This window comes from Squalius cephalus (genome assembly GCF_949319135.1).
Source record: "Squalius cephalus genome assembly, chromosome: 12".
NCBI classification, from domain to species: domain Eukaryota; kingdom Metazoa; phylum Chordata; class Actinopteri; order Cypriniformes; family Leuciscidae; genus Squalius; species Squalius cephalus.
Window position 1 is genome coordinate 14,681,826 of NC_137133.1, and position 22,641 is coordinate 14,704,466.

A 22,641-nucleotide genomic window follows, 5' to 3' on the forward strand; every position below is an offset into this window, starting at 1 on the left:
AATAAATGCGACTTACAGTCCAGTATGACTTTTTTCCTCTTCATTACGCATTTTTTGACTGATGCGACTTATACTCCGGAGCGACTTATAATCCGGAAAATACGATAACTTATTATATGGTCAGGTGTTCTGAAGCATGGAGAAACATCATTTTGATTTGAGTGATAGCCAAGGTCATGGTTTTGATTCCCATGGAATGCAAGAACTGATAGAAATAAATTTAAGTGCCCCTATTATGCTTTTTTCAAATATTATCTTTCACACAGTGTGTAATATATCTGTTTGTAAATGTAAAAGGTCTGCAAAGTTTTAAAGATCAAAGTGCATGACAAATAAAGTTATCGTCTCCTAATTCAAACAATTGATTCTAAAGTGCTGAAATTAGTCTCACCTTCTGTTACATACCTACACATACCAATGTAACAAATTTGCATAATAACAGCCTATGGTCTTCATTGGCTGCCTGGGAACAATTTCTACTTTGACCCGCCCTCAAACACGGTAGTTGTAGCTGAGGCCTAGAAAAGTTTGGTTCATGTTTTGACACTGTTTTCAGAGTTTGATGCACTTCAAAAGGATGAGGACTCACTCTGAAATTGATATTTCCAGAAAACAGACACCATCATTCGCATCACTGTATGAAACGCTGAAGAAGAGCTGAAATTCAGATATGGTAATAGGCAGGGATTTTTCCGACACGTGCTGTAAGCGGTAGACCAATCACAACAGACTGGGCTGTCTAATCAGAGCAGAGTAGCCAGTGAAAAAGGAGGGGTTTAATGAGACTGAATCTGAAAAAAAAAGAAGAAAATTTCAGACTCTTTGAGAAATGAGGTTATGTGCAATGTACATTATAAGAAAATTGAAGTTGTTTTTTTTTTTAACTTTGAGTGCATGTAAAGCTATTGTAGGAGACCTCCAAAACAAAATCTTTAAAATGGCATAATAGGGGCACTTTAAATTCTGTCTAAGTCGCATGCAGGGCTTGAATTTCGGTGCGGGAATGCGGGGATTGCGCATAATTTAAACCATTCCCGCAAGGTTAGCTTTTATAGTGCGAGAAATTCCCACACAAATATATTTGCTTCATCTCAGAGCAAATGATTAAAAAATTAATTCACAGATGCGAGAAAAAATATGTCAAACTCTCTTTTATTTTCTAATTTAATTCCTCAATCAGCGCTGATTGTCTTCCGCTGAGCCCTGGCTGTAGACAGATCATATGTTTCACGCTGTCAATGCAGTGGTCTGTGTTGCGCTGATCTTATTCACACTATCGAGTGTAGGTGCAGCATTCTAACATTTTGAGTCATAATGAGCTGTTTGTGAAGAAATTATCCGCTTCCAAATTATGTCATTTTAATCACGAAATTGAAACATTAAAAAACATTTTGCTCTTTATGGTGTGCGAGTGATAGAGCGCGGCAGCAACGAACCAACTGATCAGCTTACAGCGTAACAACATTGAATGCTCGGCCGAACAGCTGATCATAGCCGTATTATTTTTCATCTCCATAAATATATCTAGTAGTAAAGCTAATGCAAGGGCTAGAAATCAATTAATCTTTTGCTGATACTTCCTTGTCATCATGGAGAGCGCAGTTCATGGTTGCATAGCAACGACAGACGCCACGGGAGAGCAAGCGCTTGTGGAAAGAAGGAGACAGCGGTGCGCCCGCGCTTTCCACTTGTTTTTACACATCTAGTGCGACGTTGTTGATTGTTTGAGAATGTGACTGCGTGTTTCTCCTTATTTTCTATTGTTATGTGCATGAAAGACTGAGAGACATAAATACATATAGTTTAAACTGAGTTCTTAATATCAATTTGAAGGAGAGCATGGCGTATTTTGTATGACATTTTTAAAAAAAGCAAAGAATTGAACTGAACTGAAACACATGAACGACACTGAAATAGAGAGACATTAATATATAGCCTAGGCCTAGTTTAAACAGAGGTCTTAAAGGAGAACTCCGGTCAATTTTAACATTGAGCTAATTTTTTTGTAAATTTGGAGTGCTGTCAGTACAGAGAACAACGACAAAAATCGATGTTGCCTAGGCCTACACCGTGTTATCATCTTTTTAAAATTTGCACCCTGTTGACTTCAATGGGGCAAGTTTTAAACCTGCTTTTAGCCTCTTAACATCCTTGATGTGTCATTACAAGTGCCCAGCCATGTGAGTGATTCCTTCAGAGTGAACACGGTGAATCTGACTGCAGTAGATGTGAAAGATATGAATAAAAATGAAGTTAATTCGGCCAGCGCACATACCTGTATTTATTTCCTGTTTTCGGTTGAAGTCCATAGTAGTCGATTGTCGAGTTCACGCGCGTGATCATAGGTAGCTAAGCAACAGTGGAGAACTCGACAATCGATTACTATGGGCTTCGACCGAAAACAGGAAGAAAATACAGGTATGAGCGCTGGCCGAATTAACTTCATTTTTATTCATATCTTTCACATCTACTGCAGTCAGATTCACCGTGTTCACTCTGAAGGAATCACTCACATGGCTGGGCACTTGTAATGACACATCAAGGATGTTAAGAGGCTAAAAGCAGGTTTAAAACTTGCCCCACTGAAGTCAACAGGGTGCAAATTTTAAAAAGAGGATAACACGGTGTAGGCAACACCGATTTTTGTCGTTGTTCTCTGTACTGACAGCACTCCAAATTTACAAAAAAATGAGCTCAATGTTAAAATTGACCGGAGTTCTCCTTTAATGTCAATTTGAAGAAGAGCATGGTGTATTTTGTATAAAGTTTTTTTTGTTTTGTTATTAACTGTTTTGAGAACTGGAAATGCACAATTCATGCATACAAATCTGTAGATATTAATAAATGAAGATGATTAAATTAGACCGATGCATCAAAAGTTATTCTCCCCCCCATAATCTTTAGATCCCCCCCATGTGACCCGTGTAAGGGGGGAATTCCCCCCCAGTTTAAAAACGAAATTCAGGCCCTGTCGCATGGGATAAAACTGTCTGCCAAATGCATACATTTAAACTGTGAGTTTGTAGCATTCTTCTAGTCTAACTCAAACAGTAGAGCATGACGCTAGAAATGCCAAGGTCATAGGTTTGAATCCCAGGGAATTTAATTTGAGATGTGGGCACTGGACTCAAAAAATGAATATGAGCTTTCAGTTGATTGTGGAAGGGCAGGGTTTAAACAAAATAAATGATTAGAGAAGTTTAGCACACATTATCAGAGAGAAATCTGTCATTTTGACAGGAAGATCAAGTCATGACATTTTGATTAAAGTTAACAGAGTCAAAAAAAAAAAAAGAAACATATACATGAATGAATCATTCCCAATAAGATCAATGACATGCATTTATACTAGGGTACATTTTTAATTTCGTGCTGACTTTAAGTATGATCTAAGGGTGGTCTAAGTACGGTGCACTTTAAGTCTGCGGTTAAAACTTGTATTCTACATGTATTCCACATATTGGTGGCGGTTTACATTATTATAAAAAGCCACTGTAGCATAATGCAATTACACAGGGGTTATAGCTGCTCTATAATGTGTCATCAAGTGTGTAGTCATCTTCATCATCATTTAGTGCAACTTTCACTTTTCTAAAGTATTCATTACTTTTTCAAGTCTTTTTGAAAAGGGGAACATGTAACATCTTTTTGTGTTTTTACACTTTCGGGATGTATGAATTTTGACATACAGTATGTGATTGCTTCAAGCTCCAAGTGGGTCAACATGTTCTAAAAAACATAACATCTGCTATACAGAATTCAAGAGTCATTAAAAAATAACAGCCTGTCTATCAAAACAGAGTAAACTGGGTTTCCACTAACTGCCTAAAAAGCATGATGCCTCACACACTGACTGGGATTTTAATCAGAATGCTTGAGTGCCTCCGCCTCAGATAAGCAATGAATCTTATTCTCAGTCAGACACACTTATCTTAGGCTCTATTCATTTCACTTCAGCTCACCAAACTGATATCCCCCGAGCAAACAATAGTTTTCACTAACAATCACAGCTTCCTGTTGGACAGGCCCAGTCTTTCCATGCGGAAACCAGCGTGCAAAAAGAAGATCCTGTGAGGGTTCTCTTGTGCAAGGAAAACAAAAGATGATTAAAGACTTGAAACTGTATGCCTTGCAGAGACTCTTAAAATAGTTTCATAATAGTTTAAAAGTTTGGGGTCTGAAAGATTTTTTTGTTTTGAAGATTTTTTGTGATCAAAACTACAGTAAAAGCAGTAACAGTATAACATATTATTACAATTAGAATAACTGTTTTCTATTGTAATATATTTTTTAATGTAATTAATTAATGTAATGGCAAAGCTGAATTTTCAGCATCATAACTCCAGTCTTCAGTGTCACATGATCCTTCAGAAATTATTATAATATGCTGATTTGGTGCTTAAGAAACATTTATTATTATTATCAATGTTAAAAAAAGTTGTGCTAATTAATATATTTGTGGAGATTGTGATAAATTTGTTTAAGGATTCATTAATGTTTAATGAATAGAAGGAACAAATGAAAAGAAACATGTCCCTTAAACTTTCGAAACAATAGAGTGTGTGTGTGTGTGTGTGTGTGAGTGAGTATGTGTGTATTATTTTACACTTAACACATTTAATTAACTTAATTTTTGGTTTTAATATGATCACAAGTTTTAAGTTCAGAGGGTTGCAGAAGAAACAAGGTAGTACATCAAGCTGTTTTATCTCAAGAGATCAATAAAAAAAATGTTATCCCTTTTGAAACGCCTTTAAAAAGCATTCGACAATAAGCGACCAAATTATCAGACGCAGAAACATATTCATCTTTAAAGAAAATTAAATTCTCTAATATCAGATTGCCAGCTTGTTCTCATGATCTGTATAGTCCAGAGAAAATTAAGTCAATCTTCAGATTCTGCATGGCTCAGGGACTTTGGCTTGGCAGGCCATTAGACAGATGGAGGAAGAGGTAGTGACTGCTCCCGACTACAGATGAGAGCTTGACCATCTGCACCTGCTTCAGCTATACACTTCAGTGCCTCTGCCGAAAAGTGACTCGATTCAACACCACTAGCCAATTAATCAGTCAATTCTGAGATTATCACCATCAGCCACATGGCTATTTAATACTTGTATCCATTTCTTTTGTTAGGATTTTGACATTTCTATATCATACTTCAGTCATCCTGACTCCTACCTACCACCCAGATATTGATATCAGCCTTTTATTGAAACCCTACATTCATTGGTTTGACCAATAATACTGGCATTAATAACGTCTTAGCAATTCCCTGGAATGGTGAACTGAGCTATTAATTATAATACACAGCTATCTAGACAGTGCCCAGTTATGATGGTGTCATACCTGCCCACGAAATTTTCCAGGACAGAGCTTTTGCCCGCACTCTGCCCCCCGACCACCGCGATCTGCGGCAGGTCCAGGTCGCAGCTCTGTCCGATGGCACTGAAGGCGTCCTGCAGGCGGTTCACCAGCGGGATGAGATCCTCCATCCCCCGGTTGCCCATGGTTACGGAGCCGCGAGGATGCGGCGCGTGAATCACTGGGCTCAGCAAACCTTTGTTATATATAACAAAAAAATATTCAAATTGAGAGAGAGAGAGAAACAACTTGCCAAATTTAAATAAGCTCAGTTTTTATCCAGACATAACGTTAACGTTAGTATCTTAATCAATTATTGGTGACATACAAAACCACTATTACAATCATACTGCGTTACTTGACGATATAAAGTTGTTGTTGTTTTTTTTTGTTTGTTATTTTTTGTCTGTACAAAGTGTATGTAATGAACATAAAAATAAGTTAACTTTGTAAATTTAAAACGTAATTAAGTTACCTGTTGTTCGTTTTTCCGAGCGTTGGTCCTCCTGACAGACGGAGCAGTTCAGAGTAACGGCGCTCGTGTACAGGACACTGAGCAGTGACTGAACTTAAAAACACACACCCCTTTCTATACACGACGAGCCGAAAGAAACTATAAGGCGATAAAGAAACTTAATAAACTATCTTCACTGAAACTCGCCGTTTTAATCATCGAAATAATCTCCGTTTTCATTTGCCCTGAACTCAACTTGTGGGCACAAACCTGACAGCCAACTGTTCGTTCTTCGTTGAGCGAGCTTGCGCGTGCTCGCGCAGACGCCACTCCTCTAGGGGAATATAAAGATACAGATTTGGTGCTACTTAACTGCTCTTTTTGCTTATTATTGCTTGTTATTAATGTATGAGGAATAAAAAAATAAAAAAAATAAAAATCAGAATTCAGTGATAAGGAAAAGGGCAGAGTGACGTACCAGCAGTGGCGTGCGGCGCGTGCTTGCGACCCTGCCCCTTTGCTTAATGCTTTCACAATCTAAAAACGATAGACCAGAATGAATACATACAGACTAAAATATGTATGCATTCATAATATTCACAATATATATACATATAAAGAATAACTCAGTCCGTTGCGACCGGTTAATCTTATGTGTATATTCAGTGATATTCACTTCTATCAATCACTCAGTTATTTGTACTATTCACTCATTTATACTATTATTATGATATGGAGCACCAGAATATCAAACATACATGTGAAGTGGTATAAATAGAGCTGAATAACATTAGAAACTAGGACATTTATGCACATCTAGGTAGTAGCTAATACTATTCGTTTATAATTTAGTTTTTTTATGGCCTTACCCCTTGATAGGACAGTGAATGCCACTGCAGGGTGCATCCACCCTCATGTCAGAACAGTAGACTCATCCAGTAAAAATAACACTGCACAGCCATTATAGGGTTGCCAGATAGTTTGATTCTGTATAAACACTAGTGAATTTCTCTTTATAGCAGTACATTTAATTAATACTATTGTCAAACAGTAAAAATGTCCTAAAACCTTACATTATATGAACATAGTTGATATGTTATTATAAGGCATATCTCAGAAGGAATAAAACAAACAAACAGATTTTTTTTATTATTATTTCTGTTTCAGGACCATTACAATTCGTTATTTGAACATGAAAACAATAAAGCAAGATAAAATGTACTGACATAATAAGGCAGTCTTGTTATTATCTGAATTTAAAGTGTATTCCCTATATTGCTAGTATTTGTCCTATATAGTAAGACAATTACTGTATTGATAATCTGGGTCTTTAAATGAAGCCTTTTGATGTTAGTCTTTCCTTTTAGATATAGATCATCAATGATAATAGTTGGTATAGTTTTAACGCGTTCAAATACTTTTGAACATTTTTAAATAGTATTTTGGTGTTTTCTTTAAAAGCACTGGAAGAGAAGGGTATCATCTATCACAAAATTATATTGATGTGTGTGGATAAATAATGTATAATAAAAGCTGCAATATTCCATAAAAAAATTAATGGTGACTTAACGGTCAATCAGATGATCTCCTCCTTTCTAAGTCGACGTTTTGTTGTTATTGTTGTTTTCAACAATAGGATGCAATATGGACCAGACTATATGCCAACACGAGACTGGGACTGGAATAATTTCTTGAAAATGATGCGCACAGGTGAAATCAGCTATTTGTTTTATTATTTTTAATTTCTCTCCACACCTTTAGATGACTTTCAGGTCATTCAGCATTGCAGTAATGTCTATTTGAGGCACACATGGTGCAGTCTGGGTGTTTGCACATAGTGTCTTCTGTAGGTCTTTTGCTGTCTGCTGTAATGTTTGTGGAACACTGTGAGGTTTGTGTTCCTCTCCTGCACTTCTGCAACACAGTAGCACCTCGTTGACTTCACCCTCGATTCCACGAGAGAACACACGCGGGAACACGGCTTGAACACGTACAAGAACTGACATCCTGAGAGCCGAGTCTCGACACACAAGGTTCAACATAAATAGTCCTGTGGGATGGGAAAAAGTAAGATTGATCATGGAAAACAACCACTTATTACAACACAAATGTATATTTTACTAACTATCTCAAAATCAGAACTTTTCAAAACTTCTTTTAGTGCTTACCTCGAGGGGTTAATAAGCTGTAAACGTTCTTCAGAAGTGATGTTTCTACAAAGGCAGACGGAGGGCAGCTCATGCCCAGGGTCGTGTCTTTGCTGTCAACGTCAAACATGATGACATCAAAAGAGTGTCCCCCTATAAAGAGTGCAGAAAAATGTAATATATTTTAGAAAGAACAGGTTGTCTTGAGCAGAGCAAAGCAGCTAAAACCCAAATCCACCTCCATCTCTTCTCCATAAAATAGATGACCAATAGGCCATTGAATATTGTTGTGGACAACAGGGGCCCTTAGAGTCAAAAAGGTTTCGAATTACGAGTCTAGATGTTCTCTCACCTTGGCTCTCCAGTGTTTTGATGTGCTCCAGTCCGTCTCCCAGTATAACTTTCAGCCTCTTGTCGGTCTGAAATCCAAACCAGGTCTGAGCCACTTCCAGCACTGCTGCGTCCAGTTCAACCACTTCCACCCGTGCACAAGGCACAAAGTCATGAAGAAACTGGGGCAGACCCCCGCCACCTAGTCCCACCAGTAACACGGATACTGGGTGATCTGTTGGAGTACATGTGACCGACTAATCAGAACAGACTTTTTTGTGAATTATGCATATCTTTGAGGGGGACTGACATTCATCACCATAATAGAGGTCCATATGATTAATGCTCTTTATTGCAGTGTTCTGAACTCATACAATAGCTCTGTGTGACGAACAGACCGAAATCTACTAGTTATCACCTACCAAAGCTATCTGACATTCAATTTACAGCAAAATGCCATTGGTTCTCACATATGTACTGTAGTAGCCAAACATGCTGTGCTATTCTATGAATCCTGGGTACAGGCTAGATGCAAGATTTAGGGAATGGCAAAATTATCAGTGAACATATGCAATAAAGCATTAATAATGGGCCACTAAAATACGTCATTTTTCACGTTTCTAACTAACGTGAGCATTTTGGAGAGAAGGGTGGAATCTGTGTATATGAATACTGTGATAATTACGGTACTCGAATTCTCCCAATACATTGCAGGCGGTATTATGCAAATTAGAGTGAAGTGCTACTGTGTATGTTTCTTATGTTTTCAGATTTAGTTTATTCTATTTTTTTGTATTTATTATCTTTTTGGGAAATTTGTCATGTTATACAATCATACAGAGCTATCATTTTTATGTAATGTGGGGAGGGGTAATTTTTTTCTCACCACTTTTGTGAATTGTATCATGTTTAATGAGGTCCATGCAATGCGTGCATAAAAACTTCACGTAAGCTCTCGATCAATCCGCAATTGCCAAGTCAGCAATTATTCTAATAGTTTATGAGGCCGTGGGGCCCCTCAGATAAGGCAGGGCCCCAGGCGACCACCTGTACCACCTGTTGGACAGGCCGGCTCTGGGTATAGCCAATTAATGTATTATAATTACTATGTTGTGTGTGTTCTTCATACCTTGTGGAAATTAACATTTTGTGCTTTTGTTGTTGTTTATTATCATTTTTAATTTAGTCGTTTTAATTTCTGCTTTAAAACTGTAAGCAATCAGTTGATTTTAGGTCTAGAATGTAATGTTTCAACCCTTTTTTTTGTGCTTATAATGTACAGCATAGGCTACATAGATACATTCACTATATTTGTTTTAATAGGTTTTATAGTACACATTATTTTGAGTACAACATTTGGCAGGATGTGGAATAACATTGTTTAAAAGCATGGATTAAAATTAATTTTTAATTAAAACAATTTTTAATGAAAAATAATTTTTCATCCGATTGCCCAAAAAAATAATTGACAGATTAATCGATTAACAAAATAATCGTTAATTGCAGCCCTAGTGAACAGTGACTTTTTCCTTCTCTAACGGTCGTTTCCTCTAAACTTGCAATATAACACACGCCTTGTGAATTACTTTTTTTTTTTCTTTTTTTTTTTTACAAAAATCATGATTATTTTAGTTTTTTTTTTATAGCCCCTGGTCACTATGAACCATCATTCATCGACAAGAGCTGCATAACAATTCTTCCAAAATTTATACTTCTACAAAAAAAAAAAAACATATGGAACAGCCTGAGGGTGAGTACATTATAACCTAATTTTTGAGGGTGTGAACTATTCTTTTCTGTTTCTATGGTACTAGTAGCAGCAAAATTGCAATCAGAACTACAAAAATAATAATGATACATTTCAAACTAATTTTTCAAAAGAACCACTGTTAAAACTCTTAAAGAAATTTTTATTTTATTAATTGATATTATAATAAAAGGCCGCACAACTGTTTTCAACATTGATTATAAGTGATGTTTCTTAAGCACCAAATCATCATATTAGAATGAATTCTGAAGGATCATGTGACACTAAAGACTGGATTAATGATGCTGAAAATTCAGCTTTACCAACACAGGAATAAATTACATTATAAAATATATTAAAACAGAAAACAGTTTTATTTTGTAATAAAATTTCACAATATTACTGTTTTTACAGTATTTTTGATCAAATAAATGCAGGCTTGATGAGACTTCTTTTAAAAGCATTGAAAAATCTTATCGACCACAAACTTTTGAATGGTAGTGTTTACTTCAGGACTTATATTGTTGTCTGCATATTTTAACATCAAATAAAGCACAAACTTTAATTAAAAAGGATAACGATACTTTCCTAATGTAAACGCTTCAAACTTTTTCGAAGCTTTTTAATGTTTGTACACTTACCTTTACTATTGATCGCATCCATTCCTAGCATGGCAAAACCCGCCACCATGACTTCATGGTGTGTACAGCAGAGAAAACCCCTGTCCACACTGCGATCTTTAGCTTCCATTAAAGCAGGGGCTTCAGAAACAGATGCTTTGGCTTTTTTCTTGTTCTTCTTTTTATGAGTAGAAGAAGCTGGAGAAATAGACAAAACACTGACATAAGTCTTCAGTCTATCTGTAAACATTGCAGAATTCAAACACAGCTGTTTTCAGCATCCAGGTATTCTGTAACTGCACCCGTGGCTTTAGACCGGAGTCTGCTCTCTGACTGCACCAGCTGGGAATTATTCATGAAGATCAGCCTGCGATAGAGGTGACCATCCTCTCCTCTCACATCCTCCACAGAGTACTCTCCGGTCAAAGCACTGAGCCCTCGTCCAACGACCTCCCTCCAGCCCAGGTCTCCTCCCACAGACAGGAACGGCACCTATACCACAGCAAATGTGAAAGAGAAAGTGCATGAGTGAGGAATGAAGACAAGATAAAGAGCAATACAGCTGCATGTTATTCTCGTGCACCTGCTGATTGGCTGGCATTCCAGGAGGAGCGAGTTCCATCACCATTGGAGAGAGCTCTGATTGGACCGCCTGCATGTCCTCATATTCTTGATCTCGATGCATTGCCACAATGACCAGGCGTCTGAATTTTGCACTGGACGCTAGCTGAGTCCGACCTTCAGCTGAGCCATATAACCAATCAGACTCACGGCCCTGAGGAACTAAAAATAAAAAAAGTTTAATTTTTTTTTTTTTTATAAAAGTTGCTGTTTAATTGGGAAATGCTTAAGGCTAAGAGTCTATGAATGGATGATTATTGCAGTGATTATAATATTTCTAGCATGTTATATGTTTGGCAACAGTTCTTCTAACCCTAATTGAGTGTGTAGCTTTTCATTTCTTAAACAACCATGTAGGAAGGCACATCATGGCCATATTACAGGATGACAGTGTCAAGATTCATCAGGCTCAAATTGTGAAAGAATGGTTGGGAGGGAGCATGACGAATCATTTTCACACATGAATTGGCACCTCTGAGTCCAGACCTTACATTTTTGGGATGTGCCGGAGTAGACTTTACAGAGTCCTTGACTCTTTCACTGTCAATACAAGATCTTGACCAAAAATTGATACACCTCTTGATGGAAATAAATGTTGTGATGTTATTTCCATCAAGCGGTGCATCAATTTTTTTGACAATGCAAGAATCAAGCACTCTGTAAAGTCTCCTCCAGCACATCCCAAATAACTACAATCTCACAAATCATTGCAAATTATGGAAAAATCTAAAACCATTGAATTAAAAACTGACTCTACTTCCTTCACAGTGCTTCATGGGAGTGAAACTAAAGTGTTTTTTGGTGTGAATGTGATTTGCTTGTTGATTCATGGAGATTTACATTTTACATTTACGCATTTGGCAGACGCTTTTATCCAAAGCGACTTACATTGTATTTCAAGGTACACATTTACATTCTTATCAGTTCTTGCTTTCCCTGGGATCCATGATTTCCTTGCAGAATCATGGATAATGTAGTTTTTCACTTTTTCAAATTTTCATTTAAAGTTTAAATAACGTGTGCATAGACCATAGATTAACAACCTTGTAGCTCACATTAGGTCGGTCTTAAACGGTTCAGAATTTATCCCAGATTGAGTAAATAAATGGGATTTTTACTTCCAGAACTCGACTGTTGCACTCTGTAAAACAGGTAATTACACTTGTCTTGGCCTATGACAATGATAATAACAATGAAGAGGCAAAAGAACCAAATGCTCACCGATAAAGATGGCAAACTGGTTACTCCGTGGCAGCTTGGCAGAAGGCAGGCTGTCCTGTACAGTCAGAGTGTATCGTGGCTGGCCGGTTGCTGCGTGGCACAGTGTGAGGGACTGTGTGCTGCTAGCATCTGTTCCACCTCTGAGCTTATGAAGCATTAGATTATAGGCCTGCCTTTCCTTCACAGCAGACAACAGTTCCTGTACTGATGCGAGTCTAACTGGAGCGCCATCCTCCCCCTGACAGAGCTCAAGCACTGCAAACGGAGGCACTTGGCGGAATTTGGTGCAGACCAGAATGAAAACAGGGAGGGCGAAGGAGGTATCGGACACTTCATTCTGCTGTCCACATAGACAGTGAATTCGTACAGCCCAGCCCTGAGCGAAATGTTCCACGGCCAGCTTTATGACATGTTCCTGGGCTAATGTTACACAAACGTACCGGCCCCCAACACTCAAAACTCTGACAACTTCTGCAAGCATCCTGCCTGCAAGAGCACCGTCCTCTTCTGAAGCCATGGCATCAAGCGTGCCCTTATCTAGGGCTGCCTGAAAGCTCCCGCTCTCAAAGCCTGTCTGGGTGGCATCCATCTGCTGGAAGGTCAGGTCAGGACGGCGCTCTGCGTTCCGCTGGTTCATGTGAGACACCACCGTCTCGCTGATGTCAATGTTGGTTAGCTGATGGTAGCCAACATCATAGAGCTGTTCACTCAGCTCAGAGTTACCACAGCCGACCACCAACACCTGCAGGCCAACAGTTACAATTCTACTTATACGTTTACATAACACTTGTACAACCTACCTATTTAGGTTCCTAAAGAATTATTGGTTGTTTAAAAATAGTTTAGTCATTATTTACCAAAAATATTGAAATACTCTAGCTTTTCTCTAGCTCAAAAGTGTGAAAGAAGTAGAGAATCGTCCTTTAGAGACAGATCTTTAAAATGAATCAGTTGTTCCAGTGACAGTGAAATTTAAATGACTTAAATTTTGGTCTGTTCATCACACAAAGCAGGGCTCGACAATAAGGACTGCCCAATGCCAATTTCAAGCGCAACAAGACGCGAAAGAGGCACACTTCTGAAGCAGGCGCTCTAAAAGCCACTTTTCAGACAGCGTGCAAATGCAGAATTGAGCACTTTTGCACGTCTTCTTGTGCTTGAACGGACATATTTACATAAAATTGCCTGTCTCGGCGAGTATTCAAGTAAACATAGTCTGTTATATCTTGAGTGATCATAAACAGTTGAGAAATAAAACATGTGTAACAGTACATTGGATCCGTGCAGCTCTTAAAGTGGCAGCAGCCTAATAAACCTCATGCTGTCTTTGTTTTAATTTTAATCAAACAAAAGTCACTCACTGCTCTTGACTGACTAACTTTTGTAACTTTAATAAGGATAAATCTATATTTAATATATACAGTGAAGACTATGCAGTGCTAGTTTAAATTTGATTATTCATTTTCTCTGCCTGAAAATTACTGTTAGACTTACCTAAAAAGCTTGAAAAGCAGTGTTTGTTTTATTTGTATGTTTTTTCTACTGTATATGTGCTATTACAGTTTAAAATAACTGTTTTCTATTTCTATTTTTATTAAATTATATGTAATTTATTTCTGTTATAGTTTACAACCATTCTAATATTCTGATTCGATGCTCAAGAATTTTTATTATTATTATCAATGTTGAAAACAGTTGTGCTGCTTAATATGATTTTTTTTTTTTCAGGATTCTTTGATGAACAGAAAGTTCTAAAGAACAGCATTTATTTTAAACAGAGAGTAATAGACACTAAATATTTTGTAATACTATGTCTTTACTATCACTTTTGATCACATTACACCTTACTGAATAAAAGCATTAATTAAATTTTTTTTTTAATCTCTTAGGGACCGTTCGGTATTTATGGAAGGGGCCACCGGAGGAAAATAGGGGAGGGTCATGTCTTTTTATTCTTTGTTGAGGGGAGGGTCATCCAACTTTTTTTAGTCTAGGGGGAGGGTCACCTAACTTTTATATTCATTAAAACAGCAACATTTCAAAGTGGCTTGTTTGGTGCTATTTTTTTCCATTTAGCTCCATGTTGATGTCGCGTTATCAGCCCCCCTTCGATATCAGATGGGTCTGACCCAACAAAAATCCAGTTTGGCGCTGTTTGACAGTGCGCGCGCACTTCAGTTCGTGCTTAGAAAAAGTGCATCATGTCAGAACAGAATGCCAAAGAAATGTTTACCCGGCAAAGACTTAAAACACGAGCAAATAATGAACTGTTGTTAAGTGCACAGTGTCCTGTGAGTGTAACTCTACCGCTGCATTAACATGTGATGTGAACGTACGTCGAGTATTGGGACTGAGGCGCCAGAACTGCTGATAGAATGTGCGCTGTAGGGCGATACTGCATATTTTAGTTTCCATTCTTATTTTGTTTCCACGATGTGTAAAATGTAGGGCTACCACCAGCCGCGGCGCTACCATTGGGCATTTTAGGTCCGGGCCCACCCATTTTCTACTATGGTTTTGTACGTTTCTTCATTCGGATCTATTTGCGATGATCGATCCAAATTCTAAACAAACAGTTTACATGCTTCGTCCTTGTTACATTATTCATTAAGATAATAATTAATAAATGCACGCATAATTATCAGTGAACTTGATAAATGTTGCAGATATGTTTTACATGCATGCACAAACAAATGCCTTTCAACTTGTGTGTGCAAAATTCAGAATAAAATGAATGTGCAGCAATTTGTACAAATACAGAGTCTGTAGGCCTACTGTGTTGTTACCATTAAACAAGCTTATTTAGTTTCATTTTTGTTAAAATTTAATAATGTTATTTTTTCATCTATGTTGATTATGAAAAGTGAACCGCACACACGAGTACGCAATATCGAGAGACATGGAGCGGGTCAGACATGATTTTGACCACTTAATTAAGTTTTGTTTTGCAGAAAACGATTTTTTTAAGTGAATTTCGTTTTGTATAAATTGTATCTTAATTTAAAAAAAAAAAATTATCAACCAATTGCCAAATACCAAATATAGCAGACAACACACTCATAGAGGCGCCCGCGTGGTCACTTGCACTGCTCGTAAACAGGAGCGCATCTCATCCTAACTTAACAAAACTCAGCATATGCCTCACAGACATGAAATATATCTTAAGAAAGCTTGAAATGTCTTTTTAACAATTTAAAACGAAAAGAAATAATGATGTGCATTTCTCTCTATAGGCGTGTTCACTACTACGGAGATGGCGATCGTCAACTTCATCTTTACAGCTGTTGTTGCTGTTAATAAACTAAAAATAATAGGCTTATAATTTTATTAAACAATAAATTAAATGAAATGTTTATTGTATTAAAAAAGCACAAAAAAAAATCCTGTTTATCAATATTGTGTGTGTGTGTGTGTGTGTGTGTGTGTGTGTGTGTGTGTGTGTGTGTGTGTGTCGAAATAATTTGTCCGCAGCTGCTCAAAAAAAAAAAAACTGTCAAAAACCCCACTGTCAGTGTTTTGTAAGGAACAGGCAAATATGTTCAATATAGCAGGAGACATTTTAATTGTTTACTAATAAAACAGTTATTTTTTATGTCAGTGTCGGCTAGACAGATGAAGTTGACGACTCGCGATCTTCGCAGCGCTACCACATCTTTAAATTACTATTAGTATTATTTAAGTTAACATAAAATACATAGACCTACACCACAAAAACTAGTTGAGGATAAATTCGTTAAAATTGGGCGATTCCAGTAAATGGAGGTGACATTTGCAGTCAAAACTTAAAATAAAAATTCTCAGAAAATGCATTTATTTGAAACGTCTGAAAGGAGTCAAGACATTAGAAAAATATCAGTCTACACATGCGTTTTATATTTAATATGAGGGAAATACACGTGACGTGACACAAAAAAAATCTTTAACTTTTAGGTGGCAAAATATTTTTTAGTAATTCTATAAATTACACTGTGCAAACCAAAATATATATACCCACCGGATGAATAAAGATCGGCCTCCACAGAACATAAAATATTATATTATTTTTATTTTATTTTTCGTGTTCGCATTTATGTGAAGAAAGAAAAAAAAAAAAACAATGTTATGGGCGTGACAGTTCTCCATTACGGACATGACTGCTCTGAAGCGACTTTAAAAAATTCACAGAGACCTCAAACAGAAAGCACAAAGCCTTTCTTTAAAGTGAATTTCGTTTTTTTTATTAATTTTATCTTAATTTTAATCAATGTTTCATCTGGATTTAATAAATAAGAAGTAGTCTAAATAGATAATCATGACACGGAGGCGCGGGCGAGTGAACTGGACTCTTGTCTCATAAATGAACCGAAACTCAGCGTAAGGTATGCTACTTGCCTCATAGACCTGAGAAAGCTTGAAATGTCTACTTTTAAACAGAACAATTCATAACGAAAGAAAACAGACTGCTTTCTGCTTATGAAATGTGCATTTCTCTCTGGCGCGTTCTGAGAAGATCGCGACGCATCGTCAACTTCATCTTTGCAGTAGACACAGAAAACACTTGTTTATTAATAAACAATTAAAATGTCTCCTAGCTATATATGACATATTAATAATCATTACTTTTGCCGGTTCTTTGTGACAGCTTTTAGATGATTTGTTGGCAGCGCCACCCACATGTTGAACGAGTCACACTGCATCAGCACCGAAAACATGATTTTTTTTTTTTTTCAAATCTAAAATCAAAAATCGTGATACGAGCCGAATCGTAGGTTTGATCTATCGTTACAGCCCTAGTAAGATGAGAAAGCAAGAGTTTATGGTTTAAAAAACAAACAAACAATGGCTATCTGAACATCTTTGCCAAGCGCAAACCAGTACAGAAGTAGGCTAATCAATAAATTATCGGGGAGGGTCATGCCTTTTTTCACAATCATTTTGGAGGGTCATAGAAAAAATTATTGCTGGCGAAGGGAGGGTCATGTCTTTTTTGACAACAGATCTCAAAACTCCTCCGGTGGCCCCTTAAATAAATAACGAACAGTCCCTTACTGACCCCAAACATTTGAACGGTATTTATGACATATTTGAACTTGACATGAGAGCATCAGGAATCATTTAAGTCTGGCATTATTAAAATCATAGTTACCTTATCACGGGGTTTAATGTATTTATGTAGTACACCGCAGAGCGAGTTGTAGTCTCCGTACCACTCGAAAGCCTTTTCTCCTCTTTTACGGAAAAAGCGCTCCCAGTAGTCGGCTGAGCTGAACTCCTCAGCGGTGCGAGGCAATAAGCTCATGCTTATGGATCGGATACTCAAGCCCCCTCTCAATTAATCTTTATTTAGATTTAACTGATGAATTATAACTTTTTGCAGGCAGATAAAACTTTACCAAGATATTTAGAGGGTAAATACTACTGAAGATATGATTTCTATGCTGCAGTCGTTGACATGTGATGACGCTCACCCACATGTTTTGCACTTTCCACCCGGAGTGATTTTACAGAAGGACGATATAGAACAAGCAGCGATTGGTCAGTGTGTGTTTGGGGAGTGTCCAGATTGTGGTATATGCGTTCACTGATTGGTGGAAGTTGTATATCGATGAATACGATTGGTTTATGGCATGACAGAGCCCGAATGTTTTTACCGTTCCTACAGTGTGTTGTTGCGGGGTCGAAACAGGCTGAAGCATGGCAGTACCTACCGGCAGAACTGTGGTATTCGTTACCGGGAACGCGAAAAAATTGGAAGAGGTGAGAGTATGGCGTGTTTCATAATAGTGAACCAGCCATGAAGTATCCAGTAAAAATACAACGTCAAACAGAATGTGAATAAGCGTCTTGCAGTGCATGAATAGTCTCTCCTCTCCTCACATGTAACTTAATATGTAATGGCAGCTTCATAAATATTCCATGTCCAGTCCTGCTAAATAAACGACTAAAGTTATTTTTATTTTTATTTTTATTTTTAGATTCAAGTTATCAACTGCACACATTTGAGCTATTCCCACAAATAGGCTACAAAACACGGCCTGGAATGTTAAATAAGTTTTTATTTGTGTTCACTGGTTAGGATCATGGTCAATAATACAATACAGCAAATCATAAATGTTATATTAACTGTTTTATTTTATAATCCTTTTCAGGAAGATTCGCAAAAATGCAAATTAAAACTAAATGCAGATTAAAACCATGATCTTGCCATTTTCTAGAACTAAACGGTAAAAATAAGTGTTAACATTATGTAGACAATTAAAAATAAAAACACTGGAATGGGCCAAAATTTAGCCTAATTAAAATATGACAGCAGAGGTTAGTATTGATTGAGACTGAGTCAAGTACAGTATATGTTTTTGCAAATGAAATTATTTTACTAATTGAATCTAATAGTTCCCTGTTCAAACAGGTAGTTCAGATCCTTGGTGACAAATTTCCCTACAAACTGATTTCTAAGAAGATTGACTGTAAGTATTTGACTGTTATACTTATGTTTTGTTGACTTCTCAAACATGCTGTTGCTGTATTTGTAATGTGATTGTGGCTTACAGTGCCTGAATATCAGGGAGAACCCGATGAGATTTCTATACAGAAGTGTAAAGAAGCAGTCAGGCAGGTTTGTAAATTGCACACTTTTTCACTGGCTTTCACTGGGTTGATGCCTCGGCTCATACATGATCATGTGTGATTTCTCTAAAGGTGGATGGGCCAGTGCTGGTGGAGGACACCTGTCTGTGCTTCAAGGCGCTAGGAGGACTACCAGGACCTTACATGTGAGTCTCTCTCTAGTTCCTTTTATATGCTGTAAATATAAAATTATATGCATGGTATACAGTAATTTATATTTTTCTTCTCTTGACAGAAAATGGTTCTTGGATAAACTGAAGCCTGAAGGTAAGACACTTTGACAAAGATTTGGCCTACATCTATTGAATTAATATGAATTATTAAGCTGTTTTCTTTAATATGTTTGCAGGATTGTATAAATTGCTGGCAGGTTTTGAAGATAAATCAGCCTGGGCTCTGTGTACATTTGCTTTCTGTGCTGGAAAAGAGGAGCCAGTTCAGCTGTTCAGAGGAAAAACCGAGGTGAGTATGTTTATTTACTGTCCCATCAGATATAGTGCTTTTTACATTGAGGTTTGGTGCTGATACAGGCAATACAAGTTTAAGGATCTCATCTTATTTCCTTCTCTCTTTCCCCCGTCATTTCTGTCTCCAATATCACTATCAAAACACAAACTAAATCCATTGACAGATGAGATGTACTGTATATAAGCACCACAGATTTTTTATGTACTCTACCATTCAAAAGTTGGGGGTCATTAAAAAAAGTGTTATGCTCACCAAGGCTCCATTTATTTGATCATTTGTCCAGTGTTCGGTGTCACATGATCCTTCAGAAATCATTCTAATATGCAAGCTTTTCTTATTCTTATCACTGTTGTGCTGCTTAATATTTTTGTGGAAACTGTGTTTTGCTGTGTTAACCCAATTGCCTGCAGGTTTTTGATTCTTCTCTCAGACATATCTAATAATATTTTTTCAGGGCCGTATTGTTGAGCCCAGGGGTCCAAGGGATTTCGGTTGGGATCCTTGTTTCCAGCCTGATGGTTACGAAAAAACGTGAGGAGAATACGATTTTTTAAATTGTGTTTTTCAGGTTCACCACTAGGTGGCAGTATCGGTCAAATTAAATCCAATGTGTTTTGATTAACAAAATGTACACCTATTTATGATAGACTTTTCGTAGAGTTCATGTGATCGCAGTGTAAGAATGCATAAATTGCTGTATTTATCTTCAAATAATGAAATATTAACTTAAATCAGTGATAAGGGAACACAAGCCTTATTGACAATTTATTTAACGGTATCTCAAATCGAATGCTGTCAGATAAAATGATTAGAACTATTCAAAGCTCTTTTGACTTGATGCTGCTTTTGTTTTTCTGTTTCCTCTGTGCTGTGTTTCTGTGGGCAGTTATGCTGAGCTCCCTAAAGAAGTGAAGAACAGCATCTCCCATCGGTACCGTGCCCTGGCAGCCTTGTCGGAACACTTCTCCCAGCAAAACGACACACCGGAGACCAAGCGCACAAAACACCAGGACTGAGTTCTGTTCTCTTTCCAAGCAGAATCGGCCAATCACAGCTCAGTTTGGCTCTGCCTCAAATCAATGTACTAATGTGCTGATCTTAAACGGTTTAATATGTACTCCATCCTCTTTGTCTTTTAAATAAATGCTTTGTTTTAAAAAAAAAAAATTCTAATATTTCTTTCATTCTAATATTCATTTAAAGTTGTAATGAATCTAGATAGATTTTAATTAAGTTACCATTAGCTATAGTAACTATAGTTAGCTTTATGTAAAAACTGTTTATGTTATGTCCCCATTTGAATTGCTTTGTAAAAGTGTATGTGTGTGTGGCTATATGTTTCAGGGCCGATTGTCCTCACTTATATAGTGAAATATTATGATAACTGACAAGTAAGGACATTTTGCTGGTCCTTACTAGTTAAAAGGCTTGTAAATTGGCCAGAATATGTTTTTATTTAAATCAAGTGTTTAGCATGTTTTTAGTTTTTTTGGTAGGTTTATGGTAGGGCTTGGGTTGATATAAAGTCAATGGATGTCTATGCAATGTCTTCACTAATATAGTGAAGCACTATCGTGTGTGTGTGTGTGTGTGTGTGTGTGTGTGTGTGTGTGTGAGGACTGAGCATGTCTCCGGATAGAGACGTGGGGAATTCAGAGTAATAAATCTTCCGGATGTTCCTGTGACACCTCCTGTGTGTTCATTTGCCCTCTGCGCAGGGGGGATGTTACTCTGTATTACAGTTTTATCATCCACTGTTTGTGTTTCTCATTATTAATGGCATGCAGGCAGTGTTTTCACTGCTGTTTCTTGCATTCTCTGTCATTCACTCACTCACTTTCTCTTCCTGTCCCTCTTTCCCTCGTGACAAAGAAGCCTTTGTAACACGTGTGTATGGATGCATTTGATTGAGAAAGCAGTATCGCCTCTCTTAAAGAAGGCTCAAGAACCTATTTCATTTGGGGGGAAAAAGATATGAGATGTTCCAAAGTATTTTTATTTTATTTTTGTGGTGTTTCCTAAGGCAAGCATCATTATAATGCCTTTACGTGAGAGGTTTGTTCAAATCACAAACAGCAAATATTACATTTCAGATATGAATAATGTGGCTTGCTGAGGAGAGGTGTGCTGTTACATTTCTATTACTTTTTATTATTAATAAACAAGCAGACTTGCTTTGAATACCATAAAGACTCATGGGTTCCATATAACAAGGCCATGGCAACCACCCACAATGCAGTGTTATTTAAATTATTTAATTACTTACTAATGAATAAAGCATTTATTATTATGTAGTTTAATTATTGCATCAGTATATTGTATATATAGTTTTTACCCCATATACAGTAACTTGATTTCCAGATTTCATTTCATAGATGTAAAAAAAAAAAAAAAACCTACTGCTCAAATATCCAAGGTCAGTAAGATTTTTAAAGAGGTGGTTGATTATGATTTCATTTTTTTTTTTACTTTAGTTAGTGTGTAATGTTGCTGTTTGAGCATAAACAACATCTGCAAAGTTACAACGCTCAAAGTTCAAAGCAAAGGGAGATATTTGCTTTTAAAGAAATCGCTTTTTAAGGACTGCAACAAACAGCTGGTAGGGACTACACAAGCTTCCTCCCGGGTTAGTGACATCACCAACCCTAAAATTTACATAAACCCCATCCCCGGAACATGATTTATAGATGATCAAGACAGAATATGCTAATCAATGACTAGAAGATAATTACACATAAGCTACATAATTCATCAACTAACCATTTAGAAATGTCCTGTTGCATTCTACATGTCACTTCTTCTCGAGTCTCTCCATCATTGTCTGACTCCGGTTTGAACATAAAAGGCTAAAAGTTTTTGAAATTTTCAGGGCATGTCTGTGTAAGTGCAAGCTGTTGAAGCTCCACCCACTGTGCCGGGAGCAGCAGCTCATTTGCATTTAAAGGAACAGACACAAAATGTTGCGGTTTTGCTCACCCTCAAAAATTGAAAAATTTTAACATGCTTTATACAAATATCTGTGGGGTATTTTGATCTAAAACTTCACATACACACTCTGGGGAC

General features: G+C 37.1%; 3 protein-coding genes across 8 annotated transcripts in view; 1 reads left to right on the plus strand and 2 right to left on the minus strand.

Moving 5' to 3' along the window:
* The window catches only part of dnm3a (dynamin 3a), a 50,466-nt gene extending 44,315 nt beyond the window's left edge, over positions 1–6,151 (minus strand). For all 5 annotated transcript variants that reach the window (XR_013822998.1, XR_013822999.1, XR_013823000.1 and 2 more), the window contains exons 1-2: positions 5,840–6,151; positions 5,350–5,560 (exon numbers count right to left, since the gene is read on the minus strand). Coding sequence is in view for 2 of the 5 variants with exons in the window: in XM_079889141.1 (XP_079745267.1) it covers positions 5,350–5,510 (161 nt within the window). In the remaining 3 variants the exon portion in view is untranslated. The remainder of the gene's footprint in view (positions 1–5,349; positions 5,561–5,839) is intronic.
* A 791-nt stretch (positions 6,152–6,942) lies between these two features.
* On the minus strand, positions 6,943–17,980 carry mettl13 (methyltransferase 13, eEF1A lysine and N-terminal methyltransferase). Its single transcript, XM_079887214.1, has 8 exons — positions 17,630–17,980; positions 12,505–13,246; positions 11,246–11,445; positions 10,965–11,154; positions 10,684–10,860; positions 8,318–8,530; positions 7,987–8,118; positions 6,943–7,868 (listed from the first exon to the last, which is right to left on the minus strand). Exons 1-8 carry the CDS (start codon positions 17,780–17,782, stop codon positions 7,576–7,578), a joined length of 2,100 nt encoding a protein of 699 aa, XP_079743340.1. The 5' UTR covers positions 17,783–17,980; the 3' UTR covers positions 6,943–7,575.
* Positions 17,981–18,098: 118 nt separating this feature from the next.
* Positions 18,099–21,763, plus strand: itpa (inosine triphosphatase (nucleoside triphosphate pyrophosphatase)). 2 transcript variants are annotated; one of them, XM_079887216.1, is made up of 8 exons: positions 18,099–18,240; positions 18,893–18,950; positions 19,035–19,099; positions 19,183–19,256; positions 19,346–19,377; positions 19,460–19,572; positions 20,033–20,109; positions 20,465–21,763. In XM_079887216.1, the coding sequence occupies exons 1-8, from the start codon at positions 18,178–18,180 to the stop codon at positions 20,592–20,594; spliced, it is 612 nt and encodes a 203-aa protein (XP_079743342.1). In that variant the 5' UTR covers positions 18,099–18,177; the 3' UTR covers positions 20,595–21,763. The 2 variants fall into 2 exon arrangements, with proteins under 2 accessions (XP_079743342.1, XP_079743341.1); XM_079887215.1 differs by having other exon boundaries at positions 18,877–18,950; positions 20,465–20,728.
* Positions 21,764–22,641: the final 878 nt, after the last annotated feature.

Bases quoted from the DNA above. Each gene is read 5' to 3' on its own strand.
- mettl13 (XM_079887214.1), bottom strand. From the start codon at position 17,782: ATGAGCTTATTGCCTCGCACCGCTGAGGAGTTCAGCTCAGCCGACTAC. The intron at 11,155-11,245 runs GTGCACGAGAAT...GCTGTGGTATAG, and splicing joins GAATGCCAGCCAATCAGCAG to GTGCCGTTCCTGTCTGTGGG. The intron at 8,119-8,317 runs GTGAGAGAACAT...CACTCTTTATAG, and splicing joins CAAAACACTGGAGAGCCAAG to GGGGACACTCTTTTGATGTC.
- itpa (XM_079887215.1), top strand. From the start codon at position 18,125: ATGTTTTTACCGTTCCTACAGTGTGTTGTTGCGGGGTCGAAACAGGCT. The intron at 19,257-19,345 runs GTGAGTCTCTCT...TTCTCTTGACAG, and splicing joins GGACTACCAGGACCTTACAT to AAAATGGTTCTTGGATAAAC. The intron at 19,573-20,032 runs GTGAGTATGTTT...ATATTTTTTCAG, and splicing joins TGTTCAGAGGAAAAACCGAG to GGCCGTATTGTTGAGCCCAG.